General features: G+C 37.1%; 1 protein-coding gene across 1 annotated transcript in view; it reads left to right on the plus strand.

The window, feature by feature from the left end:
- The window catches only part of DACH2 (dachshund family transcription factor 2), a 310860-nt gene that overhangs the window by 249596 nt on the left and 39990 nt on the right, over positions 1-21274 (plus strand). The window contains exons 6-7 of the mRNA XM_009881777.1: positions 4684-4819; positions 6680-6760. Of these exons, the coding sequence (XP_009880079.1) occupies positions 4684-4819; positions 6680-6760 (217 nt within the window). The remainder of the gene's footprint in view (positions 1-4683; positions 4820-6679; positions 6761-21274) is intronic.

A 21274-nucleotide genomic window follows, 5' to 3' on the forward strand; every position in this document is an offset into this window, starting at 1 on the left:
GGAGGTCTGCAGCCATTCTACTGGCTGACTGCTCCTGGCTCCACAGACGCCCTCCAGAGAAATAAGACTCTGGTTTCTAGATGTTTTTTAATTGTGTAATCAATTTTGAGAATCTGAATGGTGATTTGGCAAGCACTGGGAGATCGAGGTGCAGCACAGTAAACATTCCAGTGAGGAACTAGTGTGCAAATTAATGTTGGAAAATTTATTCTGCCATCGCCGATGAACTCCTTTTTTCCAACATGGTCATCAGCTCTGAATCTTTCCTGCAATAGTTCAAAACTCTAATCTAGACCTAAGACAGCAGAATCCCTATTTTTCCTCCTTCTTTGTTTCATTAGCAAGGTCTGATGAATTCCAGGTCTACTGCCACTGCAGAGCCCTGTAGAGTACAGAAGCAGTACCTCAATTAAATATGAAATATCAAGATAAATGTCTGAATAAAATATCCAGGACTCATACAAACTTCCAAAACCTGCTTGTCAGCAGTGAAATGCCATTAAATCCTCTAGGAACTCATTAATAGATTAACATTTGGAAGAGTAATTACAGCTAGATTAGAACTAAGAATAAAGAAAAATAAAGGAAAATCCAGCAGCATCATTTCTCTAAACTCTTGACACAAAATGAAGATCAATACTATAAAAAAAAAAAACAGAGGTAAGGAATTAAGGTCAAGATTATGTCAAAAATCGGTAAGCTGTTCATATATATTTCAAATAAAACCAGTGTGGATGCAACTGTTACGTAGTGTTTCATATTATTTGTGTGGAATACTACCTCACAGGGGATAGAAAAGGGATATTAAGGTGAAAGCAAGGATGTATCTGGAAATTGGCTGAGTTGATGACTTCAGTGCCCTTAACCTAAATCACAAATAAAATTAACAATGTCAAGCTTTGTAGCTACATTTTCTGAGCCAAAGCGAGACGCTGATCTGTAGTGAGACAGAAATATATTACCCTTCAAAAGGATTAAATACTGCAAAAGTCTTTTTTGAGAATTTATGTTACAGCTCTGTAAAGGGAAGAGAAAAGATAAAGTAGGTACTGTAGTTAGATAAATAGGTGAGATTTTGAGAAATGTTTTCATTTTTCATAAAATTCTCACAATCTGTGAATTTTATATATATAATGAATTACATTATAGCCTGGAATATGAATCTTGCGAATTTATGAAATAGGAAGAAATACAAATGGAGAAAATATGACTTTATTTAGAAATGCTTTTCTGCTACTGGGAGTGTATCTTGTATAGAACCAGGCTGCACAGAAGTGTGCTGGTGGGAGCTGAGGTATTTTCAAGAGGAAAAAAATTAAAATATATGGAAAGTAACAAGGTTGTAAAATACATAGATGACAAATAAAATGAAGTCATCAATGTGTAAAAAAATGTTAAGGTTTTAGATTTGCAATTTTCCTATTTAAATGCCCTCATTGATTTGTTACAAATACTGTTAACCCTGTGTTTGGAAAATGGTGAGGACATTATCACTTGTGTTCTCATTTGTAATAAAATAGATTAACTTGCTGTGAAATTTTAACTAGGCTGAGACACAACAGTAGCTACCTAATGAACCAGAGCTCATTGCTGTTAAGTAGCTAAATAGATGCATACTGATTACAGGACTGAAAAATGGATCTGTTTACTTGCAAAAAAAGAGTCTCTTCATAGTGTTATTCATTATAGTAGGGGAAATTCAGCATTACATTTCCACACAAACATTTAGAAATAGACAATTTCTTGATCCATATGGAGTCTTACTTGATGATACTCTATCCTCATTTTTAGTACATACAATGCAGAGAAAATTTCAACTCCTTTGTTACTTATAAGGAAAAGTGTGTTTTCCCTGTATATGTAAATTTTGTTACTGGTAAGATGTTAGATGACATAATCAACTAATTCTCTTAGAAAGTGATTCACTGTGTGATTAAGAATGACATTATTATTTGACACTTATATTTCTGCCTGAACATTTCAAACCAAGACCCTGAGTTTGAAGGCAAATTACTTGAAGCAGAGATTATTTTATAGCAAGAGACAATGGGAAATGCCAGGAGGAACTCGAATACTTTGCTTTTCCAAATCATCAGCTTTTGAATTACTCAAATAACTCCCTTTTAAGATGACATATATGGCTGTTTGTGTGATATCTAAGTGTTAATTCATAGTCATATTTGTTCATAGGTTTTTTTGCAGAACAGTTGGTATGTCCTCTCCTTGGCTATTCATTTTCATGGTTGCAACAGGCAATGAAATTTACTTAAACTATGTGCTCTTCTGTAAAAGTAGTCATTTCAAAATGATATCTTAATTGTAAATTGCGTCTTCTTTGTGGTAAAAAGAGAGAAAATAGCGCCAAAGAGGATTGTTAAAAGTGAAATCCCAGCAAATAAAATTACAGTCAGAGTTGTAGCCTGTTACAAGTAACCTATTTGAAAGTTGTTATTTACACAAGAAAGACACATAGTATTCGTAAGCTCAGGATTGCATGTATATGATATATCATTTATTTAGCAGAATACTTCTTGGGGTAAGAATGTGACTTTTAAAAGTAACTTAATAAGCAACCCATCCACAGAGTAAGTCATAACTCTTTTACTCTTCCTCTCATCTCAGAAACCTCTAAACCCACTCTTTTGGAGACAGAGAAGAAGAAAATACAGGAGGCTTTAAGATCAGTGACTTCGACTTTTTTCTCCCAGAATTTGAAAATTTGTTTGTTTAAAACCATTCCCTTTTCAAAATTTTAACAACTTGTGACTGAAAATAATAGATTCATATCTGTTAAAACTTATTAAACATTTTTAATTAGCATTCAAACTGCAACTAAGTCGCCCTTTAAGATTTATTAGTTATTGTATGTTCATTAAATAACAGATAATTAGTGAAAACAGATCCATTGAGGATTAACAGCTATGTAATAGATACACATCTGCTACATGATTTTGAGGCTCAGTTGTTATTTAATGTACAATAACTATCCTATTAAAAACACATTCAATGCTATGTTTTTAGCTGGTGTGATTGGAATAGGCAAATGCCACCCCTTGCTATTACGAGGATCCAACTTCACATTCCCTTTGCATCATTCTCAAAAGTATCTGTGAACGTGAAGATGAATGTGGTTTAGAGAGATGGTTTTAAGGCATAACAGAATATTCTTGAAATGCCAATCTTATTGCCAGTATTACAAATGAATTGCCTCAATAGGTTGTGAACAGAAGCTATTATGCTAGCTATTTATAATGGAAAAACTATTAGAATCTACCATTCTCTTCCTAGAGCTATATTATTGATTGGGGATACTGTCTAGCAAAAACTGCAGTTTATTTTCCAAAAGCACATGGTAAATTGCTACCAAGTAGCCAGATTGCATACTCCTAATGAAAAAATCTTTGAGAATAGGTTAGAAAGGCAGAAAAATTGTGAAGTTCCCTTGAGAAAACTTCCCCAGATTACACTGTAATTGTGATTTTTAATGAGGTGGGGGCAGGATGGTCTCCCTTTTTTAAAAAAGAAAGTAATATTTTAGTTCTGAGTTTCCACAGGGAGCAGCTGATTGCCAGGGATGAGGGCAACTCCAAGGATGCAGTTTCTGGAATTCTGTAAATTCAGGCATCTCCTTGTTAGTGTGTCTCCATTGGAACTACACTTTCAAGAATTTGTAGTAGAGGATTTAAAACACAGAAGGATTTTAAAGATAAAAATTTCTAAAGTATCTCAGGCCATGATCTGTCCATTTTAGAAGGTACTAATTTCTTGTTGGTCCTGGAAACAGGGATGAAAGGTACTGGAATTGTGAATTAATTCAGAAAAATTACACATGTGGGATCACTGGGTTGGAAGGGATCTCAAGTGGTCATGTAATCTCCAGCCTTCCTCAAGACTGGATGAATTATTACTTATGCCACGCTTGTCTAACCCATTCCTAAAGATTTTTACTGATGAAAACTCCATGGCATCTTCAGGCAATCCGCAGAATTTCATTTCGCTAAATTTTTATAATTTCTTATCCTTTATTTTCTCCTTGCCTAAAGTACTATGTATATTTGAATTAGAGGTTAATATCAAAGTGAAAATGTACACATAAGAATTTGCAAGCACGTTCTTTTTTTTTTTGTTGTTAGCCAGTGGTGCTTTTCATGCAAAAGTGAAGTTCTTACCAGTGCCACAGCTTTTAAAATTTCTCTGGGTGCTACCCTGAGAAGATATTGCTGCAAATTATTCAGGTACAAATTCTAGTGAGTTTACAAATTTGACTGCATTTAGTGACTGTTTAGTCCGAATCTGAATTGTTTATTTGAAATGTGACTCATATATGTCAATTTTACTACCCCTAGATTAAAAGTAGTTTGTGAAAACAGCATGAAGGACCATTCTCTATGTTCCCATGTGTCAAAAAGATAGAAAATAAAAAGTTGCCAAGAAAAAAAAAAGGTGGCAAATGCTGTATCATAACATAAAGGATGAAAAACTGTGCCCAGATACATTGCATGTAGAAGGCTACACTCTTTTTGGCTAGAGAAGACTACACTGCTCTTTCAGTGTGAATTGTGTTCACTATTTATCCAGAAAGACCATTTGTTATTGCTGTTTTAGCCAACTTCATTTTTTCGTTGAACTTCAGTGAAGTTCATGAATCAAATTGCACAGACCTTGTTTTATTTCTGTTTCAAGGAAAGGATTCAAGACAGCCCTTCGCCAGCTCCGTCTCTAGAAGACAGTCAGCGACCTGGGAGCCATGCTTCCTCCCATCAGAGCAGCAGCGTGTCCAGCTCGCCCTCCCAGTTGGACAACACACCAGACAGAATTGGTTAGTGCTCTGCAGCCTCACACCCCTTCACAGTTACTGAGCTCAAAAACTTTAGAAGTTTGTTGAAGGAAATATTTCTTTGCTGGGAAACACAGGGAAGCGCTCACTTGCAGAAAAAAAACCAACCAGAAAGTTCATTAGTATAGTTTGTTTTATTAGTTTCATCACTATGCCCAGACCCTCAGAATCATTCTATGTTAGTATCCATCCATGCACAGAAGATATTACCCCTTCTCTGGTATGACCAATTTATCTTGCATGCTGGAGTAAGAAAGTGCCTCCGAAGGAACCTGGAATTGAAAAATAGTAAGATATCTTTTTCTTTTTATGTATGTCAGAAAAGTCCCAGATTATATGATGGCTTTTCCATCCCAAAAATCTCCTCATGCCCACGCATTTCCTCATCAGCACGAGGCTGAGGGCTGTTTTTGGGCTCTCCACCACAGCTTTCACAGTCTGTGCGTTATCGATCTTGTGTTTAAAATGCTAATTCAGTCTAGAGAAAGTTTGGAGCCTATTCTTGGTGCTTCCAAGAGGGATCTAGGGCAAGTCAATTAACATCTCTTCACGTCAGTGTATGTCAACACTGTTGTCTTCACAGTGACTGGAGCCTATGCAGGCACTGCTGAGCTAGTTTTAAACTGCAAAAACAGTGCTGTCCATGTAAGTCAGCATAGACTTCACTCCCATCGTATAACTACTCAGCCGCTTGCTGGGATCTTGCAGTTTGGACTCTGCTCCATGCGGCAGCACCATGGCACTACGCAGCACAGTTGGCTGTACACAAACTAGTCAGTGGAACTTGAACTACTTTGCCTAAATGCATGCACACACAGGGCAGAGATTAGAAAGTAGATTCCCCTCAGCTTTTTCATATGTAAAATAGGGCTAGAAATATACAGGAGAGGAAATGGAACTTCCTATAGCAACAGTGAAAAGGGAATTTTGTCCTGACTAGCTTTTGAAAGCCACTGTAACTTGTTTTATTAGTAATAGTAGCACACACTGCAAGCCTCTGCGCTCCAGAAATGGTGCTGAAGGCTTTTTACAGAAAACTAGGTTTTATTTATGTTGAATCAAATGTTTCTCTGTGTTGAAGTCTAATGCTTACTGTTGTAAAGATTATATATATACTTTGTATCTATATAAATACAAATATATTTTTACCTCAGCTATTTAAAAAAAAAGAAAAAAAGCTTTCCCTAAAATATGTCAATGATGTTTTTAATAAGTGTCCTCACTGGAATAACTTTAAATTCTGTAATTAGTTAATTGCAGAGAAGGAAATGGTGTAATTAAATAAGAACAAAGAAAATAGGCATCCTGAAATCATAAACGTAACACCTCTCACTGATATTGCAGGTGTTAAGCAAAGAATTTATTTCAACACTACAGAGTATTGTTTTCCTGCTGTCATCTATGAATTTGGGTTTCTATCTGTATTTTTTATTACATTTGCTGCTTTATAGATAATTACTAATAGTTAAATACTTAAATGGTTTTTTTTCCCCAAAATGATTTCCGTGAAGTACTTTTCTAATTATTTAATTTGAACATTTCATAAGAAATCACATTCATCTCAGTAGTAATTTGGGTTCTATTTTGGTATCTTTGTTTAATCAAGTTAAGAAAATTTGCCTTTGCTGCATATTTTAGTTGGCTTTAAGTGCTGAGCCGGGACAGTGAAATGTTTTATTATGGGCAATAAAAATGGTCAATTGCTTTAGAACTTATATAGTATAAATAAATGTTAAAATACCGACATATTGACAAAGAGGAAATATAATTTATTATTTTCCTCTCTTCTGACTTTTTTTTTACTTGACAGTGTTATATAGCTGTGCACTCTGATTTTTTTAGCTATGCTGACCAACAGCAGGGAAGGAGAACTCATTGATCAAGAAACCGGGACCAGCCTAAAAAAAATACAAAAGGATAAAGGTAGAATTACAAACTGTTTTCCATCTCAGGCATTTAATTACACTTATTATGAGTTTTATTCCTTTTTCTATTCTACTGCATATGCAATTGCGTAATATTATAAATTTAAGAGAGCTAAGTGCCTAATTGCAATGAATAACGTATCCAGTGAATTTACATGGCGTTCTTAGGAAGTGTAAACAATTAGATCTTTGCTTCTCTGTGTTTATATAGTATGGGGCTAATATTTTGCCGGTCTTTTGACTCAATTATTTATGAAGTTCCTAGCAAATATTTGATTAGTCACATGGTACTGTTTCTTTGCCTCCAGGGTGTGTGTGTGCAGACTAATGCTGGTATGTAGGTGAGGGAAGTAAGCCATTTTTTCTGTCTAATAATATTACATTACCTCATAAGTGAGAGGCAGCAAGGGAAGAAGTGATGTTTGGCCTGTAGTGATTGTCCTGTAGGCAGGGAAGAGCCCCCTCTGCTCAGTTCTCCCTTCAGTGATTGCTGAGTACTGGAGAAAGTGAATACATGGGTGCATGCAGGTAAGCCCCGGGGAAGCGGTGTAGTGACAAGAGAGCATGTGGCATCTGTGGCTGCACGTTGCGGAAGAAGCCATTTTGTTTCCTTGCAAATAAAACAAAAAAAAAAATTAACATTAATAGGTGGGAGGTTTATTCTGGCAGTATGTTCAGAAAGCACCACACAAAATGACTGCCTGCAAAAAAAGAAGATGGGACATAGTTAAAGAAACAAACGAAAGCTGAAGGTAAGTGAATACTGGAAAAAGACTGCAAAGGCGTACTGAGGGCGATATTACAGTTTCAGATTGAGAAAGATGTGAAGGAAAAGAAAGAGAGGCAAGTGACCGAAAGAGGAGACAACGTAAGCTAAATGTACTTATAAGTCTACTGTAAATATGAACATTTTATCATAAATGAAAACACAAACTGATTTATATTTTGATTGGGGGGATTTTAGGTTATCCGTAAAAACCAAACTCATGCACCTTAGGCCTGAGTAAGTGATTGCATTCTCTGTATTTAATGTATTTTCTGAGAAAACTAAAAAGGCAGGTATAGACAATTTTATGAGCTACTCAAGAGAATTTGGAGGCTCTATGTGCCCTGTGCTTCCAGAGTTATTTAAAATTATTTAAGCAGATTCATGATTTTGTATGATCAGCTCTATTCTTTAGACGTCTGTCACTGATCCAGTTATGGGCAGGAAGAGCCTGAAACTTCCTGTATTTTATGTTTTTGTACTCCACTCTCCTCCTGAAAGCAGAAGCTGTTTTCTATTTACTGGTTTCTCTAGACATTTAAGCACTTTCCTTGTGAACCCCAAAAGAGCCCTTTTGTGCAATTCTGAGATAATTTTCTGTCTGGATCATCATGCTTAAATCCTTCCCTCTTGACTCCTGTTGGCATTTTTAGACCAACACCAGAGGCCAAACAGTTATCAACCATACCTTCATTCCTAAGATTTAAAAATCGTATTTCTGTAGTAATCGCATAGTTGAGTATTTAATCTAAATCTGAAAGTGTAGTTGATTTTGATTTTGTTGAACTGTGCATGGTTTCTTGCCACATGTTTAGTTATTTTTCAGAGAAACAATTCAGTATCCTATGGGGTTCAAAGATGCAAATCATGTAGTTATTGGTAGTAGCAGTCTTATCACTCAGGACGGATGAAGGAAGGTACAGTTTAAGGATCTGAAAAGACAATTAAAAAATCCCCAAAAGCGTGAAAATAAGTTAAACCCCTCCACCTGTGAACCCAATACCCAGGCTCCTGTGATCATTGAACATTCCTTGTGACATATACGAAATCAGAAAGATCTGATGCTAACCTGTTGTGTGCTATAATTCACCTTAAGTTGTATGGGTTTATTCATTTCCTGGTCTACATTTTTGCATAGTATTATCTTTCTTCAATTGATTATATACTGGGAAATATGTCTTTATTACATGTGTTACTTCTGCATGCACCTACAGATTTTTTTAGGATGGAGTTAGTGTTCAGAGATTGACCTACATCAGAAAAAAAGTGCTTTGAAATCATGAGACATTTTAAATTAGCATTTTAAAGACAGAATAATGTTTTTGTTTTCCTACTTGATCTGCACAGGTCAAGTTTTTCTCTGAAAATACAAAAATGCGAAATTATTTCTTTTTGTCAAGTAAAGATGTAGTTTTCAAGTAATCCCACGGCTCCAGAACTGAAACCTTTTGACGACATTATAGTGGGACAAATGCTGACATTTTAAAGGCACCAGCAACATTGCATATCCAACAATTCCAAGCTGATTTTGCATTTGGCAGTGTGACAAGCCTGTATTACAGTTCCTGTAGGAATCTCTGTTTTGTGGGATAGAAGCACCCTATAATTGATGGACTGCACCAGTAGGACAGAGTCAATAATCTGCTTCTGAAAATCCCCAGCCTGTTTGTGCTGGGTCTTACAAGCGTCGTTATTCCTCACTGATTTGTCTCACTCCCATATAGATCCTTTGTTCCTAATAGTAGTAGTATTCTCTTGTGTATAATTATTTTGGGCTGTGGTGCACCTCAAGTATGTTGACTGTTTTTCGTAGTCAGATGTGGACAGTCATTGAAGAATGTGATCTGTGCTGGGTTGCTCAGCAAAAAATATACTTGTAATGTGTATACAGAACAAGCTTTGTTTTTCAAAACCTGCCATTACTTTTACTAAGGCAAAATATATTTACCATGGAAAAGATTTTCAAAGTTATTAAGAAGGAATGTAGTTAAAATAAAAGTATCAACATTTATTAAGTATGACAAGTAAGCGGTTTATACAACTGTGGCAAACATATGTTTTCACATCTGTTTTGAGTAATATCATCATGATTTTAAAAATGATTTATAGCTCTGCAGGCCATAAAATGCCAGCTTTGCTGTAAGTTGGAAGTTTTCAAACAACAAAGAAATTATTGAAGGCATATATTGAACATGTTTTTGTGTTATACACCTTGATATAACTTTACAAATCTGAGTGCTCTGTTACAATTAAGGTAGCAACAAATGAAAAATAAGTAAGTAAAATTTAGCAGTAGTACTACTTATATGTTATCTTAGCATAAAACCAGTAAAAGTTATTGTAATTATTATAGGCAAATACTGTGATATCCCTCAGGATACACAGTTTTTCTTTTCCGTGTCCTATTTTAAGCGATCTCAGCACAAGACAAAAATATGCCTCCTTGTTCTCATCAAAGTAATTTCAAGGTAATTAGGGCTGAAGAGAATATAGTTTAACAGTTTTTCTTTAAAAGACAGTTAATATGAGGTTGTTCAGTTCTGTTGAGCTGTTTGCCTATGTTGGTGGGGGCAGAATTTTCAGAATTAGCGGCTGTCTCAGGGCAGAGTTGTTAGAGCCCAGTTACAGACCATACCTTTAAGCTTTTTGAAGAAATGCCATTTAATCTCAGTTACTCCATACCTTTCATCATCTTTTTAGGAAGTGTGGTCAGGCTTAACATTAGAGGCCAACAGTGTCAAACATCTTTATAGGTCTGCAGTTTTATTTTTTTCATACAAAATCCATTATTATATTTTTCTTAAACACCTTTAACCATTATGGTGCACAAGCACTTTGCCTGTGCATCCATATCAGGGTGTGAGTGAAAACCATATGAAGTCATCTGTGCTTTATTTTGAAATCACTATTTTGAAATCCTTTCTGTGAAAGGAAACAGAACACAGCCCCAGATGTTTACAGAAACTTAAACACAAATTCTTCCTGATTGTGCTTATTTGCTATGTCTGGTTTTAAGCACTTACATTTTACCTGCACAATTGTTCACTGAAACTAAATTTTAAATTCATCTGCTTCAGTATATATCCTGGAAAAATCTCTATGGTATGGGAAAGGATTGTGTTTGACACAGCCCTGTATAGGCTCTACAGAAACCTCCATATGAATTCTGGCATTAGGAAGATTAAATGAGCCAGAAAAGAATTTGGCCATGCCTTCCAGTCAGATTTAAATGCCGGTACAATTATTCTGTTTGACTGCATGACAAGAAGTATTTCAAACTCCTCATATAGGACGGAGTAATAAAAGGCGCTGGCCTAACTCTTGCCACAGTAATCAATGGGAATGTTTGTGATATCTTCAGTGGGAACAGAGTTTGGCCAAAGCCTGGTATTTTGGAATATCGCTCCCCCAGCTAATACCGCTGGTTATTACTCCAGACAGGGATGGTACACGCTCACAGGCTGTGCAAGTGCTGTACCTCCTGGACTGGTGGCATGCCCTGAGCCCTGACGAGAGCTGGGTATGCACCAGCCCTGCCCCTCTGCTCTGATTTTAGCAGGAGGAAAGCCGGGCGTGTGAGCCCCGGGGGACCACGGCATGCTTTGACCGGGTGTTCACATGGGGCTTTGTGGCACTGGAGCTGTACTCCACCCTAAGTGAACAGAGTCAGATTTCATGGGAAAACTTCATAAATGATGAGTATCTTTGGACTTAACCATTGGTCAAGCAGTCTGAGTAGAAGTAAAGCTTGTATTTGTTGAGAAAGGGATTTGCTCTGAATTTCCCAGAGCTGTTCGGTGGTGATGCTATCCTCCTCTAGCCTGGTTGTCTGCATCTTCAGAGCAGAACTCTGGATTCAAGGGCTGTGTGTCATGTTTCCAGTAGACGGTAGTCTCCAAAACTGCATCTGGCAGCTATCTCTTTTCATTTTATTAAAGAACACTTTTCCCTTTATTACTTCAAGGAAATGGGAATTTTGTATCATTTCAGTCAGCTGAGTGAAATATTTTCAGATGGTCAGAGACTACAGTAATGAAAGAATAACTATATTTATTTATTGTATTTCATTAGCGGAATAGAGGTTTTATGCTGTTTAAATTAATCATTGCCAAAGGACTGGGTTACTCATGATGTGAGGGGAGGAGAATGAGCAGGTGCAGAACACCTGAAACAGCAACAGGCCGTGGTGGTGGGAGGGTGTCCTCCAGAGAGAGGACTTTTCCAACAATTAATCTGAAAGCATCCAGATGGAGAGTGCAAGGAATAAGGGAACTAAGAGTACGAAGCTGTACCACGCAGCATGTGTACAAAGTGTATGATAGGTGCCAACACTTCAAATGTTCACCATGCTGTTTCCTTGACATATCAATACTTGCATGTTCAAGATATGATGAAAAAAACCCAATTTTCTTCACCAATGTGCTCGTGAATCTCCTCTTGAGATACATGAAAAACTCACCAAATTAGAAGGAGTTGTGTTCCTTTTGGTATCTAAGTGTGTATATTAGCGACCCAGGGGTCATTTTCGTAAGCAGCGTATGCAATAATACATGGATTTAAAGACTGCAAGGGTTTCTTTTTCCAAAAACCTTAAGTGACATGCACAGTGCAAATGTTCACTGGAAAATTCAGAGATATTTTTACTTTTCTGTACTGTCAGAATACTGAAACCTAAGAAGCACAGTGCTCTATTCTGGGTAAAGGCTTTTTCCACAAGTTTTTTTGTTGTTAAATTTAACCTGCAAGTGAACTGACAACTGTTAAAATGGTGGCCTAAGAGTAGATGTGATCTTTCATCAGTCAATCAATCAAAAAACCCCGGAAAAACAAAAGAACCCAAACCAATGAAACAAAGGCAAACTCTTATTCACGTTTGGATTCACAATATATGTAAATAGAAAGTAATGGTAGAGCTTTAATTTTTAAAATGTCTAGACTCGTATCATTATGATTGTGTGTTTAACCATTGCTCAAACATTTATAAATACAAGGGCAGTTATGCAAGAGGTATTACTGACGTATTCCAAGGTCACATCTTTTACATTAAGTTTATATTAGTTCTTTATTTGCAGAATCATTTTTGAGAATGCATTTTTTCTGAAGAGTAAAATGCCCACTTCATAATTATCTTGGCAGGTGGACCGAGACAGCTTCTTACATTGATATATAATTTATTAATATGTTTTATTTATTAGATTTCAGTGAGTTTAATGTATTGCTATCTAAACACTACAAATTATGAGTCTGTATAAACGTGCTGAAATAATGAAATTTTCTTTACTCAAAAGCCCAGACTTTTTAGTAAGGTATTCGTGTAAGTCGACAGAATAAAATGGGCAAATAAGAACAAAAGAGGTTGGAAATAAGGTAGCTGCTCTCCAAAGTCAGGCTGTCTCTTCAGAGTTTATCACTTCCACTTTTCCTCCAATACTGTGAATTGAGTTTTGGGTAGGTCCATCTTATTGAGTTGTATCATATTTGAAAGGCATATTTTTATAAAGGGGAGAAAAGTTGCTGATTGGTACCCAGTGACCTAACAAAGCTTTTGGATTAGGCCCAGGAATCTTTTCCTTAGAGTTAGCACTCGTATTAAAACTGACCCTTTCAGTTCTCTGATGTGTAATACCTCTGATGCAAAGTCATTAACCTGAAAACTGCAGTTGGTGACATTCTTAATGTCTATGAGTTATTTAATAAGTTTGCCTTCAGTCCTCATTACGAGCAGTAAGATCTGAAAAATACACATCCTGAAAGGTTGCTGAATGGTTTTCTCATGTTACAGAAATCCTTGAGATCTCTGGGAAGGCGCTGACAAGGGTTCAGCCTCCCCCTGCCTGTGCTCTGAGCCAGCCATAAGCACCAAACCTGCTCCCAGGAATTGTGTTTCTGCGTTTGTGTGCCCAAGTGTGCAACCATGCATACATGTAGGGAAGGAATAGGTGCTTCTCTGTTTGAACTCATCTAGTAAGTCTTAGACTGTCACTGCTTGAAATTTTTGTTTGTACAGACTGTATGTGTTACTGAAAATAAAATGTCATTCCTAGCAAGGACAACAAAGACTACCATCAAACACTTCTTCACTGGGAAACTACTTAGAAACCCGAAAGTTCTGCTTTCGGTACAGGTGTCTGTTATAAGAAAACACATTTTTTGGTGTATTTCATGCATTTGATTTAAGCCAAAGTAAGTGAATGGATAAAATTTTAAATTAATAACAAAAATTATTAATTGGTGATTTTGAAAGTTTGGCAATATTTGTGTTCAAGGAAGACCTTCAAGAAATTTGTAAAAGCTGCACTTCATAAGATACGCGTTTCTTTTCTAAGGGTTACTGATAGTGAGCTGGGCTTTAGTTTGTCATGTTCCCCATAGATGGGTGTTACATGTCGGTGAAACGTTCACATCTGTGGCCTTGGCTCCAGAACCTTTGTTTCAGTCAAGAACAGAGAGGACCAAAAATGCTTTTGATTGTGACAGCAATGCACCAAAAATTTCACTCTTGATTGTGCTGTGAAGGAGCAAATCTAGCCTTTATAGCATCAGTGGAGTTTGCTTTATATAATCTAATTTACAGAGAACAGGATAAGTCAGGAGAGCTGCAGGTGCTTGCAGGGGAATGCTCTGCATGCTGTGGTCCTGGGCCCGTGGCCTTAGGAAAGCATGAAAGCTTCCCCCTTCTAAGGGGAAGCCTTGGAGCATACCTAGCACAGGTGGATGGTATTTTGTGTAGCATTTTTATGTATTTAGGACTTTCTTCTAATTTGATCTTTTGAATATCTTAAGATCTGTGGAGTCTGTCTGCCTTCTGTGAAAAAGTCACATTAAGATGGCAATTAAGAGCTATCTTTTCCTTACAGAAAAGGACTTGCTGCCCAGCGGTTCTGGTGACAGGAAGGCTGAGAACAAAGCCATACATTTATGTGCGTCTCCAAAGTGTTTGTGTATGTGATGCATTAGAAAAAATATTCCTGATAATAAAAAAGTAATAGATCCTTAGTGGACATAGAAGGTAGTGAACTAACCTCAGATTGGAAGTGGAAAAAGATTATCCTCTTGAAATAGATAGGTAGTCATGAAACCTGAATAAGTGTGTTTTTCACTATATTTCAGACATTGTACTGAATTACATTGATAAAGTTACAGCTTGTAGAGCTTGTTAGCAGAGCAGATATCACCCGTATATGGAACTCAGAAGCCACCGGGGCTGCAGTACGTAAGGAGGTCTGGACCACAGGAAGCTCAGGCTGTAATTTCAAGGAAATCAGATTTTTATGTTTGATTGTTTGGGCAGAGGGCACCACTACAGTACTATTTACTCTGTTGGGTATTTGTTTATTATAGCTATATGTATTTCTGAGGATGGCCAGTTCTATTAGTAACTTTTTTGTGTTATCAGCTGTGCTTTGGAAATTAAGCATCATACTTGAAAGAGTGGGAGGCCTCAATAGTAAGCAATCAATATAATTTCAACTATTTTAAAACAAGTACTTTATTTTGACGAAAAAAGCCCCATTTTGAATTCTTTTCATGAAACTCCCTGCACTTTTGAATAAATTCAATATTAATGATGTGATGGTCTTTTAATGATTATTATTAATACAGTAGCAAGTAGATGCATGAGTGAGCATAGGAATCAGCAAGTAAATGAAATGCATATTATGTATGTTACCCAAAACCTTACTGTCCTTACACAGAAAACCATGCATACATATAAATATGTCTGGAAAAGTTGGGTTTTTTTTTTTCACTTTGTTTGCTCTTGACTGTATTCAAATTGTTTTTCATATTGATGTTGTTATTCTATATATTCTCCATAAATTAACTGGGGAGGGGGGGCAAATGTGCAAAGTAATCAAGGAGTTGTCATGCAGGTTGAGGGAGGTGATTTTCCCCCTCTGCTCTGGTGAGACCCCACCTGGAGTACACACCCAGCTCTGGGGCCTCCAGCATAAGAAGGACATGGACCTGTTGGAGCAGGTTCAGACGAGGCCCAGAGGGCTGGAGCACCTCTCCTATGAGGACAGGCTGAGAGAGTTGGACTTGTTCAGCCTGGAGCAGAGAAGGCTTCAGGCAGACCTTACAGCCCCTTCCAGTACTTAAAAGGGGGCCTACAGGAAAGATGGGGAGGGACTCTTTATCAGGAAGTAGGATGAGGGGTAATGGTTTTAAACTGAAAGCGGGTAGATTTAGATTAAATATCAGGAAGAAATGATTGACTGTGAGAGTGGAGAGGCACTGGCCCAGGTTGCCCTGAGAAGCGGGGGCTGCCCCATCCCTGGAGGGGTTCAAGGCCAGGCTGGATGGGGCTCTGAGCAACCTGGGCTGGTGGGGGGGGTCCCTGCCCATGGCAGGGGGGTTGGAACTGGGGGGTCTTCAAGGTCCCTGCCAACCTAAACCATTCTGTGATTCTATGTTTCTAAAACGTCTCCCTGCTTTTCCTTTCAACTTACGTCAATCATAGGAGCAATTTATTTGCCAAAAGGATAAACAAAAGTTGAACAACTGATTATGAGATTATCATTATACAACCCAGTGAATTATGAAATAGCAAAATCAGAATAACAAAGAGGACATAATAATTCGTAAACTAACAGTAACATTTTACCAGTACCTGTCAGCCAGCTGGCCAGTGCTGGGAAGTGCCCACAAGTGGGGCTTCCTGGGTCACTGTGAGAGGCCAATGCCTGCTACATGATGGGAGGCAAGTGCTTACATTTGCTGAAGATTTCCAGCTGTGAATATTCTTCTTGTAGCAGGTGCTTAGGACTGATAAAAAGGTGGAAGGAGGGACACCTGTGCCTTGCTGTATTTGGGATACCCCAGTCATTGGGGTACTCTGTGGGAAGCAAACTTCCATCTCAAAATTCCTCAATTTGTAGCAGGAGATTGAATCTCATCTCCTAAGTTAAGCATCTTTCAGGCTGCTGGGTCTCTGCATTGCATCTATGACACTATCTCTGGTTAAAGCTGTTCTACTTCATCTGAGTGATTAAATATTCATACAAGCAGGCTCCTTAACTAGGTCCCTTGGCCTGCTGCATTATTGGCTATACTGTTGAGCTGCTTTGTGTATTTTCTCCCCTCCCAAACTCCTTTACTAAATAATACCAAACCAATAGTCTGATGGTTTGAAAACAGGGCTCTTGTCTCTCAAGTGGTGACTCCATTTGGGGCTTACCCCCATCAGCCAGGGAGCACTCTCATCCCTGGACTTACAGTCTACCTCAGATCCTCCAAAGAGGACCCAAGCTAAGCTTCACAGCCAAAATACATGTGGCCACAGGGACTTTGGGCATAAATCTAGACTGTTGGTATGTCAATGCCTCATCGACATGTCTTTGCCTAACATTAGGACACCAAGTGCCTTTGTAGCTTTAGCTTGAAGGATCAAACTTCTGAGAGTTTTTGAGGCATCACTCCTATTTCCATAACTGTAGTTTGCATGAATAGCTGTGAAAATCAGCCTCTAAGTAACTGAGCCACTTTTGAAAGTAGTAGTTGGACTCCTAAGTTGTTTTGAAATGTTGTTCATTTGTGATGTATTTGTAATGCTTAATAATATTCTTGAGAACTGTTAACAATGTATAATTTTCCCAGGAGGTTGTATTGTACATACACAGGCTCACTTACACTTTAACCTCTTTAGCCATTAGAAGTCTGAAATTCAAGGCAAATGAGTACAAAGCTAGCAAGACAGTGATTATTCCAATATAAAATTCCCCAGGTATGCTGCTTTGGTCATGCTTTGCCGTTGCATGTTGGTCTCGAAATACCAACAGATTTATTTCCTTCTTTTATTTTGCAGTCAGTGTGACAGTAGTTTCCAACGCAGATTTTTCTTCTAGTTGACAGAATATGACAGGCTATAACAAGTAGTTTAATAAATAAAATTCTGCTTCCAGGTGTATTTTGGATATTATAATCTATAAAACATCGTATAGTTTTGAATCTGTCTATTTTATCTGTCACCTGGACTGCTGTGCAGTATTTTGATAGCTAGACTTGGCTTGTGTGAATGTGCTGACATATCCCATGGCTTATTCGTGTGAGTGTTGTCAGTGAGGGGATACATAACTGTAAAATTTTTAATGACAGTTCAGTGGAGTGCCTCTTCTGGTGTGGTAGAGGATGCCTTTTTGATGTAGAATATGTTGGAGGATGAAGCATCTCTGGTAGATGGCTGAGCTGGAGCAGAAAATGGAATATGTGTGTGTACACGTGTCTATTTACAGAGGTCAGAAAATATGAATTGCTGGGAAAATAACATTATTTATACATCTGTAACCTTTGGAAGCATTTTAGATGTCAATTAGGAGATTGGCATGTATTTATTATTGTTGCCTTGTTTTTTGTTATTTCTAAAATCCAGAAAGTGACTGTAATGAAGGTTCCCTCCAGGCAAAAGTGTGAAAAAATTCACGTATTAAAGGTGGAGTCAACAGAGTTGCTGTTTGACTTTTGACATTATTGTCACATAGCCTACGGCCTTACAGGGAGAAAACATTTAGATGGAAGGGGGGTTACTCTATTAAAAGTGTATATTTATGTATACTGAATTTTCTTTTAACTGGTGTATTTTAAGGAAAGCATAATATTTTTGTAAAATTAAAATAATAACAGTAATAATAACAATAATAATAATTCCATCATGCCATAATTCCTTTGTTTCTTTGTACAAAGCTTTTGATATTTAAAAAAACCCAAAAAACCCACCAATATTCAAAAGCTATTCAATGAGTTTCCTGAGAGACAGTTGTATTGTTTCAAGAACATTCGTTACTCATCTCTCTTTATACACACACGTTGAAATCTCAGCAGAAGATAATTTGGGCAATTCTAGATTATAGTCTTGTTCATAATAAGAATTTTTCTAATAGACAAGATAATTTTTCAGCACCCTATTTTAGGATGAGTGTTTTGTAAACATCACTGCTGGAATAGCATATATTAAATATATTATAAATCAGGCTGGAGTTTTAATTTTACTCAACTAGCAGCTTATATGTCATCAATCATGTAAAATGCTCAAGCTGAATGGTCCCAAGTATCTAAAAAGTATGATTATCATTCTGCAATAGTTGTAGCTAAATGACAGAATTTTTGTGGGTTTTTTTCAGCAATGAGAGTTAACCTATAAAGATATGTGGGCTAATAAATTTTAATCATAGATAACTGAAGTCTCAAATTTTGAAATTTGTACTTGTCCTAGTCTCTATCTCAAAGGCAGCGCATGGTGTCTCATGCTGTAAGAAGCAGCAAAGTAGCTGCGTTGGGGCCTCCCCTCTTACATTCTGATTGTCTTCAGTAAAATTGTGTTCTGATGTTCAAGTGCGAAGAGGAAGCTGTTGAGGAACTGGTTTCTCTTCTTCTATGACAAAACAGGCAAAAACGTCCGTTCCCATTTGCTCTTAAGAAACTTTACGGTCTCAAGGACCCTCATTTATTCACATATCTTTCTTCTCATCTGAAAGGATATATCGTCTCTCTATACACAAAACTGTCTATCCATCAAAATCCCATTTTAGTATACAGGGGGTTTACCCCAGAAAAAAGGAACCCAGAAAAACAGTGCAGTTAGTTTCAAATACAGAATAGATAATTTACTTTCTTAATAAAGATTACATATGGAAATAAAGAGAGAGAAAAATATAGAAACAAAGAGATTGTCAGGTTCAGAACATCCTCTTCAGCCTCTTCTGTGGGCTATTCCAGCTCCCCCTTAAAAATCTAGTAAAGGAAGAAAAAAAACTGAGCTGTCTTTTTCAAAGATTTGACTCATACCTTCACAATTCTGCAATCAGTAGAATAAGAAAAGGCAATCTGGCCAGTTCACGTCTCAGCCTTCAGAGAAGCGGCTTCATTGGTTGTACCTGCGCTGCACCACGTACCCTAAAGAAATGACCACTAGCAAAGGAACTGCAGTGGTGCAGCCCCGTTGTGCGGTGCTGCAGTGCCCTCCTGGGGGAATTAATACATCAGAAAAGGGGTATGCCTCAGTGGGAGCCAGATTGCTAGTATGGCTAAACTGCTTGTAGCACGCAAACTAGCTCAGATTTATTATATGGCACTGCACTGTGTAATACAGACACATCCTAGCTGATAAGTAGTTGTAGCATAGATTTAGAATGTTTGCATCACTAAAATGAGACTGTTTATCTAAAAAGAAAGATTATAACAGAAGAAATCCAGAAGGGAAAATAATACATATTAAACCTTGTTTTCCAGGCTGGTGAATCAATTTATAGTAATATGTGAATGAGCAGGAAGGTAACAGCATCTGGTAGCAATAAATGTTTCCTTTCCTGATTAACCAAATTAGTTATGGGAAGGTGATTAGAAATAAAATATAATGATTTCTGATAGAAATAGGTAACACTGCATGGGCTTTGAGATAAGAACTTGACAAATGTGTAAAATAAATGCAAAACTAGTTTTGAAAAGGGGGAGATTACCATTTTCTATGTTGTGTGCCAAGATTTGTGCATTTCAAATGTTAGCAGTTGGCTTCTTTTCAAAACTGATAAATAATGATGTTTGTTGCGGAAACAATTATCCTAAAAATAATTTAAAAGGATTGTATCCCCTTTTTGTTTGCCTATAAAGACCACATTCAATTTATATATAGACAGAAAGAGCTCCACTTGCATCTATAAAACAGTTCTTAAATCATTCTAAATTATTGATGTGCACAAAGAACTCTTTCCGCTTTTGTTTGAAGTTTTATTTCTGCGGCGTTGTGCTTTCTAATTGTACTTTCAACTACTATGACATCTGTTATAGTTGTTTCAAAAACTTTCAATACTTTTCTTTTTTAATGATAGACAGTCTTTTCAAAGACAAACTGTCTTCATTTTGAGCAAGAAAAATAATTAGTTGAAAAAAGATCACTGATTTGGCCGGGGAACTCACCATTTTACGTTTTTTTCTGCAAGTTGCTGTTTTATATGATTCCAGCACCTACTCAACAGAAAGCTGGCCAAAAAGAATTCATCTCTGCAGCAACTCAGAAACCATAGAGCATCAGCATATGTCCTTTGCTTCCCCGAGGAAATCCAGGACTTTATTCTACCAAAAAGAGTACCAAAAAAGTACTTCACAAACTGATAGTCTCTATATGTCTAACAGATGGAAAAGTAAGCTACTATTCCAAGCTGCTACGCTCAACAATATAGGAAGAAAGCTCAGCAATTGGAGATGAGATTAATCCTTAAAAGTCTGCTTAGAAATCCTTTTTAATATAACCAGTGATAGGAGTATGTGGTGTAGCCTTAAACTTGGTTCTAGTGATCTATGACATAATTGCAATCTTATCTCTGGCATAAAAATACATTTAAAGTATCCCAGATTAGGAAAGCACAAAGGAAAGACATTTCCTTGTCTTTTTTTCAAGAGAGACTATTTTTCCCCTTAAGGTAGAATAGGCTTTCAGCTTTGAAAAATTTAAGTCCAGGACTCTGGTCCAGTTGCAGTACACCATAACTAACCTTTGAATTAGAAGTTGCCTAGAATTCATATAATAATTAATACAATGCTAGGGGATTTAATTGACCACAAGATTAAACTATTAAGGGAAAAATTTCATCCTAATTGAGAATTGAACCCCTACCCTTTATTCATTGAGTGTCTGCTCTGCCACTTGAGTCGTGAATTGGGGGTTAATTGACTGTCTAGAATCTCCCAAGGAGCAATTATTTCATATAATGGTGCTAACACATACTGTAGTAAGGCAGTTTTGCAATGGCATCC

The sequence above is a fragment of the Charadrius vociferus genome, unplaced genomic scaffold (assembly GCF_000708025.1).
Source record: "Charadrius vociferus isolate BGI_N301 unplaced genomic scaffold, ASM70802v2 scaffold472, whole genome shotgun sequence".
In the NCBI taxonomy this organism is placed as follows: domain Eukaryota; kingdom Metazoa; phylum Chordata; class Aves; order Charadriiformes; family Charadriidae; genus Charadrius; species Charadrius vociferus.